The sequence below is a fragment of the Taeniopygia guttata genome, chromosome 12 (genome assembly GCF_048771995.1).
Source record: "Taeniopygia guttata chromosome 12, bTaeGut7.mat, whole genome shotgun sequence".
NCBI lineage: Eukaryota > Metazoa > Chordata > Aves > Passeriformes > Estrildidae > Taeniopygia > Taeniopygia guttata.
Window position 1 is genome coordinate 7,400,068 of NC_133037.1, and position 21,494 is coordinate 7,421,561.

General features: G+C 40.2%; 1 protein-coding gene and 1 long non-coding RNA gene across 2 annotated transcripts in view; both read right to left on the reverse strand.

Annotated features, from left to right (window-relative positions):
• PTPRG (protein tyrosine phosphatase receptor type G) overlaps window positions 1–21,494 on the reverse strand; it is a 390,724-nt gene that overhangs the window by 170,679 nt on the left and 198,551 nt on the right. The window contains exons 3-4 of the mRNA XM_030283424.4: window positions 12,937–13,116; window positions 7,379–7,527 (exon numbers count right to left, since the gene is read on the reverse strand). Of these exons, the coding sequence (XP_030139284.3) occupies window positions 7,379–7,527; window positions 12,937–13,116 (329 nt within the window). The remainder of the gene's footprint in view (window positions 1–7,378; window positions 7,528–12,936; window positions 13,117–21,494) is intronic.
• On the reverse strand, window positions 7,928–12,928 carry LOC140684984 (uncharacterized). The gene is made up of 2 exons (XR_012058049.1): window positions 10,992–12,928; window positions 7,928–10,945 (listed from the first exon to the last, which is right to left on the reverse strand). It is a non-coding gene; the product is annotated as an uncharacterized lncRNA (long non-coding RNA).

The window sequence follows — 21,494 nt, forward strand, 5'->3', positions numbered from 1 at the left end:
GCTGCATTGCTGAAGCCTCCTTTTCTACCCACACTAAGTGCTTCTGTCCAAGAAGTGTTTGATGCTGAGGTTCAGCTGACTGCACCTCACCTCAGCTCTAGCCCAGGTTAAAAAGCTTCAGGGCATAACCTCCCTACCTGCACTCACCTCTTACCATCACGGCTGGGGAAAGGAAGCTGGCATGAGTGTATAAGAGAACAGTTCATCCTTTCAAGCTGACCAAAGTCCTGGCCTGTTCATTACAGTCAGGGCCAAATGAAGCCACCTCCTCCTAATGAACCCCTGTTCCTTGAGGGACACTGCTAGACACTCTCACATGGCAGCTACCTAACATGCTGAAGCAGCAGAAATAGCCATCATCTGCTGTCCTCCTCCTTCTCCTCACATAAACAAGTAACTTTTCCTGAAGAACAGAATTTAGTAAGCTCCCCTACATATCTTCCCCCACTTTTTATCATACTGAGTACCCAGAGCAAATGCCAGTAAATCCAGTGGACTAAGTACACTGGAAGCTCAGCATGCAGAGCTCACCTTTACAACTGGGAAGAGACAGTACCATTATTCTAACTCAGACAATCCTACATTTCAAGTAACAATCCTATTGAATCTGCTACCTTTCATTAAAGTAGCTCTTACAACTCTGTAAAATCCTTCAACCTTTGTATTGATTTTTTCTCCTATTCAAAATAACTCTCCTTTACAACAAGAGCTGGCTGTCAGCCTCTTATCTCTTATTTTCACCCCATCTGATCCTCCTTCTCCTTGTCAGTCTTTTCAGATTCCAATTAATCATGTAGAAAATCAGGGACTTATGTTAAGAATAATGTAGAACTCTTAGCTCATCATTAACATACTGTAATTGCAGTGTAGTGCTACTGCCTCTGACCTTTTCAACAAGTCAGTCGAAATCCTTTGGGGAAAGCAGGACATTCCCAGCCACAATGAAAAGGGTTATCTCTGATTCATGCTACTGGATAGTTATTTTAAAATAAAACTCTAGATGCATTGTAACATTTGTAATTCAGTCTAGAAATTACTGGGGCCTGGCAGACAGCAGGAAGATGCAGCCATAAAACCAAACTGCTGTTCTATTCCTAAATTTTGTCTGAGTCTCTACACAAACAGTCCCAAGATACACTAACCCCTCCACTAAACATATTTAATTTCAGACCATCCTCTCCTGTTTCTTCTTAATTATCATGGGACAGTCACAGAAAAGATCAGCCAGATGGAGACTAAATATTTCACTACTATAAGATGGAGCATTCTGCACTAAAATGGAACCTTGATTACAATAAAGTCATTAATTAAAGTCTCAACTGACTCTCCTGTCAGGCTATGGGAGACACTAAAGACAACTGAGGGGAGGCAGTGTAGCAGCTACACTAAGGAAAATAAAACAGTAAACCAGACAGTGATAAGATGATGTTTAATTTCCACTACTCACAGTGAAACAAGACAGAAACTCAGCGATGTGTTCAATATATCCATCCATTTTATGTTTTTAAAATGATGACACACTGCTTTCCTGACAATGAGAAACTTGAACAAGATTTAAAAGCAGTGAAGAGCAAAAAGGAATAAAGCCTAGAGACTGTGGGAATAAAATCTTACTTTACTGGAGATAAGATGGAGATGTAGATTTGGCTTTTTAGATAAGACAGAGATGCAGATGTGGCTTTTTAGCACATTGTATGTTTAGAGTATTTTATGGCTATCTGGACCCTTGAAGACTGTGGGGAAAGGGGAGAGAGAAGGCTGTAAGGAAACAAAAATACCCCTCCATGTTAAGTGTCATTTTGAAAAAAAAAAACTAAATGTGAAAATCCCCAAGCCATTTCCTTGTCTGAATGATTAAGTCAGAGGTGCTGTAAGAAATGCAGATGGACTAAGCAGAGCATGCTAAATTCCCTGGACACTCTGCAGCACAGACAGTGTGAGTATGGAGCCAAATCTTCACCCAGAGTTTCACCAGCACATCTCTCATCAAAGTTACTGGGAGCTCTAAGTGTCCCCTTATAAGTGTGGATATGGTCCTTGGAGAGAATATTACACTAAAATTACTTTAGACATCATAGTACCTCACTGTGATATATTCCCAATGGTCCTCTTTAGGTGCCCCTATCATTTCTTGACTTCTACTTTGCTATATCCTGAGGTATGAAAATTTGAAGAGCAACAAGTAAAAAAAATATAAGGAAATAAACCCAGCACTGGCTCACTGTTTCATAATTAATCTTTACTTGTGCTTGAAATCAGCACCAGAGATCTTTGCAAAATTACAATTACCAGATATGCTGGATGCCAGAAATAATAAACCCAACTGCAATACAGGGTGTTAATTCTCTCCTGTATAGGAAGAGAATGTGCTGTGGTATGTTGTTCATCATTTAATGTCATAAAGTGTGTGCAAATCTAAACAGACTGCCATCTACACCAAGAGTAAAATTACAGAACAGAAATGGTCTCATTTCTAACATTACAAACTAAATATTCCCCACCATTCATAGGTGAACAGACAGCTGGATGTATACTGTAGGGGATTCCAGGTGTGATAGAAAGTCCTAATATTCAGGATAAAACCAAAACGAAAACCACCAAACTAGTAAACTGAGTAACTAATCTCAGTTTATTCCCTGTAGTAAAGGTTTTTGTGCACTGAATACCACTCATTTCTTCTACTTTTACGACATTGATTGTCATCTGCCTGTGATAATACGAACTATCAGAATTTAAGTAATATAATGAGAGGTAGAACAGCACACAATTATAAACTCTTGCAAGGTTATCTGAGCATTCAAGTTAGAGCAACTGATTGTAGATCTAGACCACACAATCTCAGTGTGTAGATTCAAAGAGAAAAGGAAGAAAATCAAAGTAGCAAGAACAAAGACATCATTAGAACCTGGAAAGTCTTCTAAGAAACACACTTGAAGAGCAGCAAGAATTGTTAATGCAAATTATTGTTTTGCAACAATAATTTAATAAAGTGAATACATAAACATAATGTAAAAGCTTGTTAATTGACATAAGAGGGTGTCAGCTCTTCATTTTCTGCTGGGATAGTTTGTGAGGGTGGTGGTTTTTTTGGTTGTTTTGTTTGTTTGGTTGTTTTATTTGGTTGTAGAGGGGTTTTTTTGTGCCTTTTTGTCTTGTATTTTTTTATTAATGGAAAAGAACTTGAAATTTCCAAAAACATGCATGTTGGTACTTGTGGGTATGAAATCACATTGCTCTTTCAGAAGCAATTTAGCCTAAATAGTGCAAGTTTGCTCATGTAAAAGTAAAAGGATGAGGTCTCTATGGCATATTGCAGTATGGTCCTTGGAATAAGATACTCATTTACTAAATAAATTACTGCATAGTACTGTATAATGGTGTTCACATTATAACTGACAATTAGCACCATTAAAGAGAACGCTCATAAACAGCCAAAGCTCACATCAAATTAACACAGCCATGATTAAAATCACTCTTCTGATTTCTGCTCTTCACAGAAATAAGCGGCATTTTGCATAAAAATTACTACAAGGCAGCTAAGAAAAAAATTAAAAAATAACCCCATGGTTATGCTGGGATGGTGGTACCTCGCTCCAGCAGCACACAGAGCACTGCCACGTCAGCTCCTCACTTGCCATGAAATATTAAGCGTTGGGTTTCCCTCGGAACAGCCAGCCAGCACAGGGAGCCCTGCCTGCTGCTGGGAACCAGTTTGGTGGCACGGGAGATTAAAGTGCTGCAGTTACTCCTCTTGGCTCTAATGAGGGAAACCCGGGTTCTCTCCTGGCCTGAGGGAAGCTCATCTTTATTTTAATTTTGTCACTTTTCCACTTAAGTGGTTTCTAGCATTTGCATGTCCACTTATATTACTGCGGCTTCAGAAAGAAAAAAAATAACCTGAGGAATTATAGTGGAGAAGAACAATAACAAAATACAAAGGAGTCAGCAATTCATTAAAATTTAGAAAATGCAACATTAAAAACTTTTCTTAACTCTAAGGAAAAAAAAAAGAGAGCTTTTTTCTAAACTGGCACAGAGCCCATGTCCTCATTAGGATTCACACTCCACTCACACAGCAATACACTAATGGTATCACTTTAATGCAGCATCACAGCACTACTTCCTGGCCTCACCCAGATATTGCATGTAAAATGGCTAGAAAGAGGGGAAAAAGAATTTTCTAGTGAATGCTGACCAGGCCTGGCATCAATCTGGATGTACGTGGAAGTTTGAAGCAGATGGACATCTCTGATCATGAATGCTGCTTCAGAGAAAGCCAAACTCATAATGGCTTCATAAAGATCAAGTATCACTAAGGAAAATCTAATCAATAAATAAGCAATCAAGACCACATAATGAAAGAATACCATTACACATGCCATAGTTTAAAAAGAAGTCACAATATGCTACATTAAAGTACTGCAAGATAATATGCCTTTGATCCAACATGCCTTTAAAGCAGGAAACAAAAGGATGTTCTCATATATCTTACTAACTAATTTAACATATAAATCATAAAAAATATGATCCAGATGGGCTTCAATGAAGGAAACCAATTAATGTAGACAGCCTTACCATCTGACACATTAGTTGTAATAATAAAAACCAAACAACATGGTCAAACAATAATGCCCTGTATTATATCTGACATTTCTAATTAGTCTCTGTATCCTCTTCAAGGAAAAAAAAAAAAAAGACTACCAGCAAGCACTTTGTTTCCCAGAGGAAAAAACTTCTAAACTTAATGTGCACAGCCCCCATTCTATGGATGAAGCTGATCTATCTGTGCTCCCTTGGGATGTGCTTTGGAACTAATGGGTTTTGCATAGCCCACATCTGGTTGCAAAATAAAGACTTAGAAAACATTTCCTTTCAGCTGCATTGCCACTGTAACTCTGCAGAAATGGAATGCCAATACCCACACACTACTGTAAGCTTTTCCTACATCCACGGGCTCAGAATAATCAGAATTATTTAGGCTTTGCTTTCTGTAGGATAGAATTTTGGTTTATCCTTTCTACAGCCTCCTTAGAAATGCTCCTTCTCAGATGAAGTAGAGTGTTTTTGGCACAGACCTCTCAGCATCAGGCAACTGGGGTTGCATCAGACATTTGCAAGCTGCACCACAATTAGCATTACAAATTAAAAGCCCCACTGAGAATACATGTACAGTTACTGATTGAGAAGTCTAATCCCAACTATTTAGACTGGTTTTGCATCTATCAGCACTAAAGACTCGATGTTATCACCTTAGACCTATTGAACCCTCCAAAATCCATCCATAGAAATATTTTGCAGCATTGAAAGTCAGAATTCTTGTAGGAGGTAGATAGCATCACAATAGGGAAAGGCTTGATTTGGAAACTGTTCTTCCTTTACAGAAAGAAAAAAAAAAATAAAGGAATGGCTGTGGGAATTCTGCTAATGTCATCACACCAAGGAAGGCCAGAGGCCAGAGGTCCATGTCATTGCAACAAACACAAATCTCTTGGAAATTATTAGGATTAACACGAAATCTATCTGATCCAGCAATTTATTTTTTGCTCAGCATTCATGAACAAGCAAAAATAGCATAAACATAAATTCCTAAAGGCAGTCAAAGCAGTCTCCCCTCAGTTTTCTAGTTAATAGTCTAAACAACTGAAATGAAGAATATTTAAACCATAGGAAAAGTATTTCTTAGGAACTTGTTATTTCCACAGTAGAAGAGCTTCCATTCACCGAGTCACCATCAAATAGCCTTGGAATCCTAAGAAAGGGTTTTTGAAGTAGAAATAATATTTTTGACACAAACAAGAAGGCCCAGACTTTTTCACCCCCTCCACTCCCCCAAATTTCAGAAGAGCAGTTGACTGTCTCAGTAGATTTCCTGAGTGCATCTTCCTGAGGTTTACAAACATCAGTATTGCCAATTGAGACAGACAGGGCAGCATGACAGTGTTTGAGCCTTTGCTCCATCTGCTCAGGAATGGCCCCTTGTGAGAAATCACAGCTACATCAAGGAGATGATAATGGAAAAGCTCATTAAAAAGAAGACAAAAATAAAACCTCTACCTCTCAGAAAATCTAACATACAGGTACACAACTGGGATATACAAACCAGTTTCTAATTCTTGTGTGATGAGGTGGTTTGAACAGGCAGGTGAAAATTGGAGGTTTTGATAATGCACCAGAGTCTATTATAACCTCCCTTTGAGCTTTGGAAGCTTCTTCCAACCTCCAGATAAACATGACTTGGCTAAAGCCACATGTGATGAATTATGGCAAACTAGGGGGTGAATCAAGTCCCAAGACCAGCACTTCTTCTCACCCATGAATTTTCTGGGAAAGCAAGCACAGTTCCCTGCAACCTGCTCAGGATCCACATGCCACACTTGGGAACTGCAAATCTGCTTACCCACAGGCAAACGTAATCCCAGATAACCTCTTGTTTACCTCACCATGCAAAACCTTGACTATCGAGTGAAAACTATCAACAAACTCTGTTGACACAGAAAACACTGCAGTGATGAAAGAGCAACCTGGAGCTATTGCTCACAAGCCAAGACCCAACTGCACCCAGATCCCTGAGAATGTTTGTACTCAGGGCCCTCCAAAGGCACAGCCCCATAGTCACTGCACACAGGTGTCTGGCCCTGTCTCTGAGCCCATGTCCCCAGTCACTGCACACAGGTTTCTCTGAGCCCATCTGAAGCCATGTCCCCAGTCACTGCACACAGGTTTCTCTGAGCCCATCTGAAGCCATGTCCCCAGTCACTGCACACAGGTGCCTGGCCCTGTCTCTGACACTCCTGCGTTCCCAGAGCGCTGTGCCCGAGGCCGCCCCTTGCTCCTGGGATATCTGTGGCCGCTCTTGGCTGGGGCTGCTCGGGCCCAGCACAGGCAGAGCAAACACAGAGCTGTTTGCACAGATCTGTGCAGAGGTCCTGTTAGTGCCAGGCAGGGGACAGCAGCTGAACCCAGACACAGGTCAGGTCCTGTGTGTGGGCAAGGAGGCAATTCTGATGACAGCGGTCTCAGCACCATGGCTCCCAATTTTTGCTATTTCTTTGTAAGCGTCATGGGAAAGGAAAAATTTGGAGGACAACGAGGTCACTTGGCAGAAATTTCTAAGCAGATCCTCCCACACATGGAAAGCTTATGGGACAAATGAGAAAAGTGGCTGTCTGCAACTTAACCCACGGGACATGAGAGCTGGCAGGGCCAGCAAAGCAGAGCTTGGAGCTGACATCGCAGAAGCACATGAGAGATTATGGATAAGGTGCTGTTTCCTTTTCACTGAAAGAAACATTGCCCTATTTCACCGTTGCCCTGGACTACAACAATACATTCTGATTTTGTTTTCTCTGAGAATACAAGCACGTGTCTGTCCACTCACCTCAACAGGGAACCTCTTGCCGTTGATGCTGTGTTCGGAGCCAGCCGATCCGTTGCTTTGGCCCCAGTGAAACTCCACTTTCTCTGCCTTGAATCTGCCTGGTAACCCGGCACCACTGACAAAATAATCGTCCTTCAACAGGATAGCAACTGCACACACAGAACAACGAGAAAGAAACTCAGCATAGTTCTGAAACAGTTACAGTTTTTGCTCATTATATCAGAATACTTCTCCTAATGCATGTAAAATGTTGGGTCATCATTTTCCTCTTTAAAGGGATTGTTAAAAATCAGGTCTGCAAGTAATGTTGGCTAATTCTGGAAGTGATTATGAAGTTACACAGACTACAGAAAATCCCAAAGTCCAAATTTCTCAAGGACGTTTTGCCCTCCTTATTGGACTTTTGATTAAAATTTAAATGGAAACTACATCAAAACCTGTTTAATGTGGTTCCAGAGACTAATGGCTGACCATGGTCCCTGCCCTTATAAACCCCTCAAGGTCTGTAGATCACAAGTTAAGAAAAGAATGGGTCTCCTGTTTTTTGAATTTCCTCTTTTTTGTTGGTGGGGACCCCTGTGCCCTTTCCCACCTCTACTGCTGGACATGCTGGGTGCTTTCCTTATCCTCCCTGCTCCTCCTCTCTGTAGAATGGGGAGAGAAACAATAACATTTTTGAGACTCGGTCATGAGACATCCTCAACAAGAACTGGGTTTTATTACAGTAACTCTGTTATTATTATTACGTGATTCAATGAGAGTCAGAAAGATCTTCTTTGTATCGTCTTTTCACTTTCAAAAGCCTTTGTATTTTATGTAACAATAAAAGCTGCAGGTCCAACCAGAGGGCAGAATCGTATGGTGGAACCTGGTACATGTTACAGGGTAGGCCTGTGGTCCAACCAAGAACTGATTCCAGCTTTCAAGAAATTCCTTTCTGCTACTCTCACTACACTATCCCCTTCCTTTCCAGCATCTCCTGGTTTTAATACACACCATTCCTAAAAATTGGTCCCCACAAAATTATTTCTTCTTATCCCTCACAAAAACAGAACTAAAAGTTGAATTTTATTTCTGTAAAAGTCATTGCAGACCAGTGCTTGCTGTGCCTAGCATCCTGTGATTTCAGTTGTGGGGTTGATTTTGGAGATTTTTTTTTCCTTTTTTAATGGAAATAGCAAAACCCACAAGGATTTTGCTGTGTTCTTAAGCCAACTGTGTGTCATCACAACAGGAACATTAATATAAATCCAATTTTATTATGTAAGAAGGAGGATTTTATTCACTGCTGAAAAAAAACCAAAAGAAAGCTACTTGTGAAATAAAAGTTATTTCTCTGTTGGTGACTCAGTGCTGCAGGCCAGGCTTTGTGCCCTCCCCTGACAGTGAGCTACAGCAGCATCATCTCTGGTGCAATTTTTCCATACAGCTCAACTTTAAAAGGTTTGTGTCGAAACCATCTTGATATTAAATTGCATGAGACGTTCAGGTGTTTCTAAACTGCGCCAGCAAAATCATGGGGCTGTTTTCTTCCTTGATTTCTGCTTCTTTCTGCGCTGCCTTTGCATCCAAGTTTTTTGTGTAGGAGGGTGGGTGGTGCAGAAGTGGCTATAGGATAGTGCCTGTGTCAGCCAGGGCACTGCTGGTAGTCACTGTCTGCTTACAACAAATCTGTCAAACATACATGACTGAAAGCACTGCTGTTCTCTACTTACCTTAAAAAAGTCTCAATGAGCTTAGCAGTATTTTAAATGGTGAAAAAATCTCATTCAATTAGTTACAAATTCCATAGATGAAATTGTAGGAGATGAGGAATACAGCAAAGCAGATTCGCATGTGTCTGTTAAAAACCTCTGTGGAGACTCAGTTGCATCTAATAAATATTTAATAGTTCCCAAATAATTTATGGCTCTGTCAGGGGTCATTTTACTTGTTTTAGATTAATAATTAAAAAGGATAATTAGGAGGATGTACAATCTGGAATGTTCATCTAATTGTTCATTTTACAGTATTTCTTACACTGCTGAGCTGTATGACACATGTTCCCCATCACCTTCCCAGCTAAGCAGCATCCCCTTACTGCCAGGAACTCCCCTCCTTTTTCTGTGACCCCAGGTATTCAGGACTGAAAGAACCAAACAACACTTTACCTGGCTTTGGGAGCCACTGCTTTTATCCCAGGATTTCTGTGGAGTGCAAGGAATCAGCCCCCAAGGCCAAATGATTTAAAATACTATATAATTGAGATTAAAAACCCAAAGAAAGCAGTGTGCAGCCACCAGGAGCACAATTGTGTGACGTCATTTTCAGGTTCAGGGCTGGTGTTGGGTGCCCATCACCCCTGTGAGAGCAGGAATAAACCTGGACTCAAAGCACCTCTTCCCCTGCCCTAGCAGAGCAGCTCTGATGGTCAGGACCAGCCAGAGTGATGCACATCACATAGGCAAGGTACTCAACAAAAACACATTTCTGACAGAAACTGTAGGAAGTTTCTCTAAGCAGAATTCTCCTGATTTTAGAAGTTTTTGGTATGAACACAACTAATGCAAATACAACTATGAAATGTGTATATCCTCCAAGTGTTCCCTAGCTCTATGGTCAGCTACTCTAGTGAAGAAATTGAACCCACATTAGTACCTTTGCCAATGTAACTGTGCACAAAAGCACTTCTATAAAATCCACTGATATTTTCTGAACAAAATGCTATTTTTTGTACATTGTCTGTTCTTTATCTGATAGATAGGGGGACACAAACAAGAAAGAGCAGAACAAATCTAAACAGAATTACCTTTCAGAGCCTAAAAATAACTCATTGTTCAATCATTAAAAAAAAAAAAATTACTAGGTCCTACAGCCATAAAAATAACCCAAGCAGCATATTTCCTGCCAGTTAATAAGCATTAAGGTTAAAGGCCTTTAGCTTTCCCAGGGACCCCTGTCTCTTTAAACCAGTCATTAATTGCTGAGAAATGCCCTCTACATCCATCACTATTTCTTAAACAGTTATTTAGTTTACTGTCTCTGTCAGTCTGCAATATGAAGGTCTTGTGTGGCCATCTGCTCCAAGACTCTGCTGCCAAAATGCATCACGATTTATGGCACAGTCGGCCTCTGTCTTCTACCCACAAGCCAAAACATCCTACTTGGTTTGCTGCTCTACCACTTACCACCTTAAAAATTAATGCCAGGCAAGCTTCTTCAAAAGGTCAGAAAACCAAGAAAAGGAATGGGACTTGATAAAACAAGGGAGGAGTTAGGAGCTCAGCAGAAGAAATCAGGGCTGACAGGAAGGCAAAAAGAGTCTTCACGTTACCAGTAAAAGGCCGTAAGTTACCGGGAAAAGTGACAGTTACTGTTGCTCTGAGAAGCAATAACTTGTCAGCAAAAATCCATACCCCAATGGGTGAAGAAATCAAATATAGCAGCAGTGCTAAAATCACCCAGCAGAGAAGACTGAAGCTTCAGCTTTCATTGCCAACTGCGCCAAGACCAGAAAATCTGCTGACACTTTTCAGTTCAACAGAACAAGGTTCTGGCTGGTACCAGCACCAGCGTGGTCAGCAGGACCTGGGCTGGGACTGTCCCCTTGTACTCAGCACGTGGTCAGCAGGACCTGGGCTGGGACTGACCCCTTGTACTCGGCACTGGGATCACTTTTGGGCCCCTCACTACAAGAAGGACACTGAGGGGCTTGAGTGTGTAAAGAGAAGGCAATGGAGCTGGGGATGGGTCTGGAGCACAAGTTTGATAAGGAACTGCTGAGGGAGCTGGGGGGGCTCAGCCTGGACAAAAGGAGGCTTAGGGGTGACCTTCTTGCTCTCTGCAATACCCTGAAAGAAGGTTACAGCCAGGTGGGGGTCAGTCTCTTCTCCCAGGTAAGAAGTGATGGGACAAGAAGAAATGGCCTCCACTGTTTCCAGGGGAGGTTTAGATTTAATATTATCAAAAGGGTTGGCAAGCAGTGGAAGAGGCTGCCCAGGGAAGTGCTGGAGTCACCATCCCTGTAGGTATTTAAGAGATGTGCAGATGTGGCACGTAGGAACATGGTTTAGTGGTGTCCTTGGCAGTGCTGGGCTAATGGTAGGAATCAATATTCTTAAGGGTCTTTTCCAACCTAAGTGGTTCTATGATTCTAACATGGTTTCCTATTGTATGTGCAGCAATGGTACTGTGGCCTGTACAGGATAGCATTAACACCCTTCTTAGAAGAATAGCACCACCATTTTTTCATGGTCTTTATATTTATTGTTGATTACCACAAACAGCCTCTCTGACCATAAAGAAGAGGGTGCATAACATGAGTACATTAATTAAGCACCAAATTTCCATAGCATTCCACCTTGCCTAAACCTCATGCTGCTACCAATGGCAACCAAGTCAGGATTTCAAAGCAAACAGGAGTACTTCTCAGTCAATCTGGGAAAAAAATCCCAAGTAATGCAGCAAAACCCCCAGCTATGCTTGGTGGTGGTTTATGTTAACTGGATTTGCTTTGCAGTGAAGGAAAACAGGCTACAGTCTGCCACTCCATTTCATCTGAGGGGCAATAACTCCTGCTAAGATCCTGAACTGCTGGAGCTGGATCCAAGGCACTTGCTGGACTGCAGGCCATGGCTCAGATGTGGAGCTGATGGGTGTATCTGAGGTCACCCTGTGTGCACAGCTGAGCCACCAACTCCAGAGCCGGTACATGCCCTGGGTCTGGCTAGCCCACCTGTGACAGGAGACACAGCACAGAGAGCACTACAGAGACGCATGTCAGATGTTAATAAAGATAAAAATATACTTCCAATAAATAAAATTGAATTAATTAGTGGTTTAATCCAATTCCCTAAAAATACTTGACCTTGTCAAATGAAGAGGGTGGCCTTATAATTTCTGCTTTTTACATTTTTAGAATTAAAGAGTAATCAAATGCATGCAGCTTTGCATGTAAATCAACCTTGACCTTTCGTTGAACTGTTTTGGTAAAAATAAGCAGTACTCATGCCTGCTCTTTTTTCTCTAAAAGCCAGAAAAGACAGAGCAGAAAAGTATTCAGTTCAGTGAAGAACACTGTGCTATAATCATACCAGAAAAACATTAATAAGCCCCCCCCTACTCTGAGCAGTTATTGCTCTTTCTTCTCTAAAATCTTCCAATTTCTAAGACTTCCCCTCTCCTTCCCCCTGAGCCCTGCATCTCAGCATTCTTTTGGATTAGGTGTTACAGCCTCCCAAAGCTGATAATTCAAGGTTACACCTTGAAACTCTTACATTGCCTTTTATTCTGAGGAATAACTGACTACCAAGAGAATTAGTTTAGACTGAGAAAAAAAAAACAACAACAAAAAAAAGCAGCCCTTAAAAAAAACCCCTTAAAATCAATCTGTAGAACTAGCTCTGCAGAGAATGCAGAGGCAGAGGTAGGTGGCTCCTACTGAAAAATTACGTTAAAAAAAAAAAAAAAAAGACAAAAAACCCAAACAACAGAACAATGAAAAAGGAGGAGAGTGGAACATGGCTTGAATTTTTAATTGACTGCAGTCAGGCTATGGAGAGAAGCAGAAGAGAACATGCCTGTTTTTCCTGTGTTTTTCATCCAAGTCTTGTTTGAAGATTCATTGTCAAATCCATCCAGCTGCAGCTCTTGATACTCATCTCCAACATGGGCCAGGTGGTCTATGATGTCTATGGGGGACTGCTGAGACCCCCCACACTTCTCGCTGGACGTCACCCAGTGCTCGGGACCGTAGGTACCTGTGGAGAAACACCAATGTCAACATCCCAGCGGCTCCACAGTGCTTGAGAACTCTTAAGCGTGAGGATGAAGCACTTAAGCTCCCCAGGTAACTCCACCACAGTTACAACTGCCACGTTTGAAAGAGGTTAAGACTTTTTAACTTATCAGGAGACTGAAATCCTTTGGCTTTGTGCTGTGTTCCAACTTTGCCTCTGGCAGTAATGAACAATAGCCTTTTTTAAAAACAACTATTCTATAAAACTTTCTGCAGTTCCCAAGCTTCTCCTGTGCATATGTTATCAATTACCATGTTGCTCCAGGAACTTCCCAAAAGCTCCAGCTTTAATATATTACTGTATAGTTTATCCTTTCGTTATGGACAAATAATGCAACAGACACACATTAACTTGTGTTCTTGCAATACTAAGCATAGATAATATGATCTTTATTCATGATCTCATTTCTTTTGGAGGTTTTGAAGCCAGAAAATAATAAAAGAAAGAATTAAACTAAATGTATGTTAGTACATTTGAAGAAAACAACAATGGAAAAAAACTACTCTGGAAGAAGTAAACAGGACAATAACCTCTCAGGAATACACAGTAAATTTATTTTCTTGCTATTCTTACATAAGTTTTCTGGTTTTGATGAACAATTAAAATAATATGGAAAAATTAAAGGTCTGAGGCAAAGACCTTGTCATCTACACCACATACCAGCCTGAGATGTACTAGAACACCAGGGACCCTCAGCACCATTCTTAGAAGGATCTAAAATGAATTTCAAACTTTTTTATGACCTGCCTCTCTAACCCTTAAGTTGTATTAACAGAGACTGAGAGCTTATCTTCCTATGAGTGCAAATAGTGGTTTAGGCTCCCGAAAAAACAGCATAGATTTCTTGTAAAGCACTTGTTGCTCACAGCTCTTGAAGTGCTTTACAGCAGGAATCAGCTACATTATTTTCATGTAAAGACAGGGAAGTTGATGGCTGAGAAGGAAAGCAACTTGCCCAAGCTCAAAAACCAAGTTTTAGAGCTGAACTCTGCTCTCATGAAGTCACACCTGTGTCACACCTCTGAACTACACAGTCAGCAGGTCTGTTCAGTAGGCAGCCAGCAGGAAATGATGCATCAATGTGCATTTATTACCCTTGCATCTGAGAAACATATGTACATTCAATTAGTGCCATCCAAACCCAGCAGTTGGGAAGAGCAGTTTCTTTGGCCTCTGGGTTTAATCTGTCTAGTTGCAAAGTGCATTAGTGCTCTGTTCTCATGAGCTGATGCAGGACACTTAATCAATAGCAAGATTTTTCTATACTCACCACACACAAATGCTGTCTGGTACCCAAATGACAATAAGAAAATTTTACTTTCAAGTACAATTAAGCAAAATTGCAATATTATTTAAAAATCATTTACATCATCTGCCCAGGTTAAAAATCAGTTTTGTTTACCTCAGGGTTCAACTTCTATTGTCAGCAAAAGCTGTTTTCAGTTATTTCCCAATGTATCAGAACCAAGGAGAAGAGAATTATTAAAACCCCTACATGGGAGAAACCAAATGTCTTCCACTCAAACACAGGTTTTTTTCTCCAGTCAGGATGCTCTTAGTAATTGGTTTGTAGTGAGTTAATTGGAAATTCAGATTTACTTTACATATAACCTTGCATCTACCCCGTGAAATTTGGGAATTTGCTTTAAATATCTAGCACTACACATAATCAAACCCGCCAGCTCTCGTTTTCTGGCTTTATTATAAACAAGGGGTGAGCTTTTCAAAAACACTCTACCCACAGAGGCTATCACAGTGGTTTCAGCTGTGCATTCAAAAGGAGCTGTGCACTCAAATTTTTCTTTTTTAAGTATTCTGGTGTCAATGAGGAAATTTTTCCTTTTTTTAAGTAGGCATATTTATTTTAACAGAGACTGTAGGGCTTCTTCCATGCATCTTGTCAAAATTATTCATTTATTTATTTATTTTAAGTATAGCCAGCTCTCAACCTCTTTGCATTCAAAACTGCCTTGTCAAAATGAATAAAATACGCCATAAGGGTAAACAAACAAACCACCATGTTGAATTAAAACCTCAAGTGACTTAGGTACCTGAACTGACTCTTGCTGAAATGTAGCGTTTCACAGATTTTTGAAGGCCTTGTTTCATAAAAAACAAGTCTTCTGTTTTTTTCTTAAATTAATTTAACTTGCTTGAATTAATTTCATAGCAATAAATCTCTTTCGATAAACACAGTAGCTTCACTTGCTTGTAAATCTATAATGTAACAAAATAAAGCCTAGCAGTATCTGCTTTCTTCATGTGACAGGATAAGTTTCCATGCATAAAATGTTTCCATACTCGTACTGAATTATTAAAGAAAAAAAATCGAATGCAATGAAACTCTCTCAGCAATTCAAAACCCCAACTTAGTGCTGGTGCTGTGACTCCAAGTCCTGACATCACAAATTACAGACATAAGGCTAAGCTCTGATTTAGAGGTTCAAGACTTGCTAGTTAAAATCAGCCCAGGATTTTATAAATGGCTAGGCTTGCCATTCATTTCTGTCAGAGGTTTTTGATATGTAAATGACTACATGCAATGTGACCTACAAATTATTGCTGCAGCTTGAGACAGATATGGGGGCCACAACCCCAACATCTCCATTTCCAGCAGCGCAGAACTGGGGCTGTCCCAGCTTTAACAATGACCACAGAAAGGGGAAAGGCCAGGGAGGGGAAAGGAAAACTTTTGAGTTTGAAACAAAACTAAGTAAATTATACCTCCTAGGAAAAAAAAAAAAAAAAAAAAAAAAAGCACAACAACCTATAAAAGTAATCAAGAATAGCGCAATGTGATTCACAGATTCCCAGGTGGCCATCAGAAGGATTCAGACCCAACTGCCTGTTATTTAGCATGGACATTCAAGTGCACTTTCAATTAAAACTGATCTTCCACTACAGATTTCAAATTAATTCTTCTTCCAAGTGTCTCATGCTCCAGACATCCTTGCTTTGCAAAAAAGCCCTATATCATTAGAGGAGGAAATAGAACACTTTTTCCAAGCTTGCAGATATTGATTACCTATTCCTTCCATCAAAGCACAATTGCCATTCTGCACTGTATAAATCTCTTCAGCGTTAGACACTTTATAAAGTAGTGAGAATTATATCATTAATCATTTGCAGTTACACCTGTCTTACTTTATTGAATTCTTTGTTTTTTAGAACTTTAAATAAATGCTTTTAAATAAAAACATGACACTAAATAAAGACTCTGTTTCACTTAAACCTAGTTAAAAAAAGAAATCCTGTAATTCTGTGTGTGGCATTTACCCATCTGAAACACAGAAACTTATGGCTATTTGTATTTCATTTTTCCCACAGTAAGCATGGTTGACTTAAATCAAATAAAATTTCAAATGAATTTGAGTTGGCCTTTTAAGGCTGATAAATAATTCGGTTTTCAGAAACCAAGATCCCACACCTGTGTTAACAAATAACACACATTTCCACTGAGATGGTGGGACAACCTGCAGGCAGAGGAAAACACCAGGCAGCCCCATCCTAGAGTTGGAATATTTGATGCTGAGGCAGCACAGAAAGCATGATAACTGATAATGTTTGGCATCTGCAGGAACTGAAGTCAGAGTCCTGCCTCCAGGAAACCATGGGCTTGGGTCCAAGAGCTGGGGCAGGAGGGCTGGATCCATCAGGGCAGGAGGACTGGATCCACCCCAGATCCACCAGGGAAGGAGGGTTGGATTCAACCCAGATCCACCAGGGCAGAAGGGTTGGATTCACCCCAGATCCACCAGGGAAGGAGGGCTGGATGCACCCCAGATCCACCAGGGCAGGAGGGTTGGATTCACCCCAAATCCACCAGGGAAGGAGGGCTGGATCCACCCCAGATCCACCCCAGATCCACCAGAGCAGGAGGGTTGGATCCACCCCACATCCACCAGGGTAGGAGGGCTGGATCCACCCCAGATCACCCAAACCCCTGGCAGTAAGTGCAGGGCGTGCTGGGGTGGCAGCCAGGTCTCTGTTTGATGTTTTCTCTGCTGAAATCAGGGACAAAAGGGCTCCCAAGGCTGGAAGGAGAGCTGGGGTCAGGGAGCTCAGCAGCACCTGGGGTCTCACACACATTTCAACCCACACTTCATGCCAGATTTATTTTAACAGATGATAAAAAGATGTTCTCACCCATCCTTGTCTGAAATTACCTGATGCTTCCTAGAATCTTTTCTCATGCAAAATCATTCTGTCAATGACTGCAGTAACTTTAATAGTTTTTTAATACACTGTCTGCTCCTTAAATATAATCTAAGATTACTTTTTTCTTCTTTTTACTGTACAAAGAAATGAGCAGTCTTCATTAATGAAAAACCATTAAAGTAATGTATTCTGCCAAAATCTAATTAAAGCTTGTGTAAAAACTTCCACTTTAAAAAAATCAAATATATTTGTTTTTCTCCTACAGGTTTTGTTTAAAACATCTGTTATTAAAAACATTTGCATTTCCTTGATTTAATATAACTTTTTGATTAATGGATCAGCTATTCTGATATAAACTGGTGTGTAATATATATACCTTTACAGAGATATAGCTTAACAGAAATCAGCAATTTTTGAGTAATATGATTTTTATCATTCATTTGTAAAGAGGTAGATTTTTTTTTTTTTTAACATTTCACTTGTTTGCTAAATATTTTTACAAAATTTTGGTTTTAAACCTCAGGCCTGACATGGAAAGAACTAGTTTAGGGGTTTTAATTTTGGAGGCTTTTTTATTATTTGTTCTTCTTGAATCCTTTTTTTTAACAGAATTACCTCAGACAATTCTTTGTCTGTACTCAGTGCCTCTTTACTCTTCATTTTTGAATGAAAATTGTAATAATGATTGCAAAGCAATCAAATCCCCTGCAATTAGCTTGGTCATTTCATGGAGACATCCTATCCCATCATCTTAATAATCTTAATATAGGAGAAAATTCCATGTTTCTCTTAGAACAAAATCCAATCAGTTATTAGGGATGAATAGAATGAATTAGTATTTCCTCTTCAAATAAAAACAGAGGTCCCAGCCTTTGCTTGCACAGCTCTGGAGGGGCAGCCTACAGGCTTCAAGGACCACAGCAGGCAAGAACCTTTGTCAGGCTCTGGATAAATGCAGATGCTTCCCTTTTCAGGGACTGGCAGCTATGACCTGCCCAAGCATTCCAGCATTTCACTGAGCAGCACTACAGACCTGAACCTCTGCCTCGAAGTCTCTGCCCTACTTGAGCTGCTCCATCACGAGCCACATCTCAAGAAACACTGAAATGTCACCACCAGCAAACAAAATCAGTTCCCTTTTTCCACACAGAGAAAGAACAAGGAAGAGGTGCCCTTGCTCAGCTACAAAGTAATGAACTTCAGTAGTAGGCTGGATTTTCAAACAGGAAAAAATTCTTTTAAACAAACAAATATCAGTGAAATTCACTGCAGAAGTGAAATGAAACATTTTAAGATCCTTCAGAAATTTCAGTCCCGGGGCTTCTTTCTGTTATCTGGGACCAAAAAACCTGAAGCTGTCACTTGATGCCAGAAGATCTCATCATCACTGTCTGCCATTTAAGAGGAGCTGTATCAGTAAGTCCAGGAAAGTGTTTAAGCCACGTAAATAGTGACAGGAGGCAAGGCAGATCCAGACTGGCTGAAAAATCAGCCTCCCTTCACACTCTCCTCTCACCTCCAGTCCTCTCCTGGGAAGCAGAAGTAAAGTGAAATCTGTAGTTTGAAGCCTAAAGACTGCACTTAGATACAAGGCTGAAAAGAATGATTTGAATGACATATCTCTTGCTGATTGATTTAGCATGAGGCTGCAGAGGTAAGGATACAAAAATCCCTGAAAGCCTTGATAAAAATCTGTAGCATCTTTCAGAGGTCTTTCCATTGCAGAGAAAGGAGTCATGTTGTTAAATCATTATGTTAGGAGGAAAAGTTGCTGAAATTATACTGTCTTGCTCTAAAGTGATGGCACACCAAAATCAAAGGGATGGAGAAGGAGAGCCTGTAGTTAAGAGTTCACAGTGCTGCTTTGAACAAAGATTTCCTGCCCTGGGGGAAAAGGGCTTTTCATTTTATTATTCTCTGTCATCACCCTGTTTAACATGAGACACTCGTGCTTGCAGAAAATTCCAATTACTGCTTGAAAAATGAGACCAAATACCAAGGGCATGATCCTGAAGAGCTCGCTGAGACACAAACAGGTCCAAGCAATCTGCAGGCTTAGTACAGGGAAGGTGTGCAAGGCTTGGGTGAGGTGGAAACAACCAGGGTCAGTTTTCTGAGAAGCCAAAAAATCTGCACGAAACTTTCCCCAAGAACAATCTCCGATAAGGCATCTCTTAATCAGTACTTGTTGGAACAAACACAGAACACAGGAAGATGGAACAAAAAAGGGGTTGGATTTAGATACCCTTTGGGCCCCCAGCAGCAGCACAGAAGCACTGACACCACCACAGCTGCAGCACTGCCCAGCCATGGGACTGTGGGAGGAAAGCTGATCTTCAAAACTGATCGTGCCAGTGATACTGTCACACTGCCAGAACGTGGCAATCACAAAGAAAGGCTTTAAATCATGCTCTTAAATATAAACTATTCTAAAATGTCGGCACCTTTTAAACTGAAAGACAGAGTGCCATGCATGTTCTCCTTAAATTTTCATATCCATAGATGCTACAGTTATTGCTGGATTTTTAATTAAACTTCCTAACCTTCAATTACCTTTGAAGAAGCTTTTAATGTGTTTTCAACCTTTATATTCCTTAGTGAACTATCCTCTATTACACAGTCACAAATGTAGAGATTTTTTTATTATATATCTCCCCCCCACCATATACAGACTTTCTACATCCCAATTTTTTTCCTCAAAAAAGTATGAAGCTGCCATCAATCTTGTATGAAGCTCCCACTGTACCTATCAGCCTGCCAGTGGCACAAATGTATGATAAATATCCAACATTAGGAAACACCAGAACCTTAGGATAAACATTGCAGGAAGCTCACAAAAAAAGTGGAGTAAGTGCAATTACTAAAACAAGCTTTTTCCATAAACATTTCAAGTTTTAGCATTTGTGAGCTGAATAATTTACCACCACACAAAAGTGAAAATGGTACTAAGTTTAGCTGTGCTGGCAAAATAGTTTGGGGTTTTTTCAGGGGTGTCTCACACAATAAACTCTAGATAGACTTGCCTAATAACCTGTTGAATTTAACAACTAATTTCAGAATTATTTATACTGAGCACAGAGCACAATAATATCAATGAAATTATTATTCAGAACTCACTGAGTGGGAGGATAAATTGTGGTATTGAAAGTGCCTGCTGGTGGCAAGTGACTGAGACAATGTATATCTACATCCTCTGTTTTTTATCATTTTCTACATTTTTAATAAATGTATCTGACATCTCACACCATTCATTTCATAACTGTCAGAGGCCTTTTAAAACTGCTCACCCTGAGCTGCATATAATAAAAGAGGTGATAACTTACAATATAAGGAAAAAACAGGAGATTAATTTATATGAAGGCATCGTAAATTACCTTTCTTCTATTCTTATACTAGTTCAGTAAAGCCCTATGAAGACTAGGGACAGACATAAAAATAGATTTTTTCCTAAATACAATTTTAAAAAGTATAAATCCTAATGGAAATTACAGAATGAAGATGTATTACAAATCAATGCAGTAGCTGAGTGAGAGCACTTTGTGTTGTTGGGAGGAAGACACAGATTTTAGTAATGGGTACATTGGACAGGTCACATCCAGGCCAAGTTTCTCTGGGGAAGGGTCTCTCTTTTCAACTATCCTTTTTTCATTTACAGGGTAATAGCTGTATAATGATGGATTTGACAGGAAGGATATTTATATTGCTGTAGTGCCTCAATGCAGAAGAAGGAAGAGGGGTTCCATTCTTCCAAACCTCACTAGCAAACAGCTGCTACCTCAAAAAGCTTAAACTGAACAATGTAAGACAAATACAATATAAAGCATCTCAAACTTGAACAGATGCATCCCCCTGGGCTAACCTCCCCTTCTCTGCAACACCTTGCTTCGTGCTTTCTTCTCCAAGGCCATCTTCCAGAGCTGGCACTAACACACCAGGAAGGTGATCAACCTTCCCATGAGAATGTAAAGAAATGTCATTTCTTCCAGAGAGCAAAGATAAAAGAAGAAATGAGTCTGGTGTTTCATAGAATTAAACAAATGAATAAGCACAAGCTCATATAATGTTGAAGTAAATGATGGTTCCGTCTGTGCTACTCGAAGGAGAAAGCACAGCATGAACAAAGCTCAGAGAAAATAAATCTGAGAAAACAAGAGGAAGAAAATGGGCAAGAAACTTTCCCA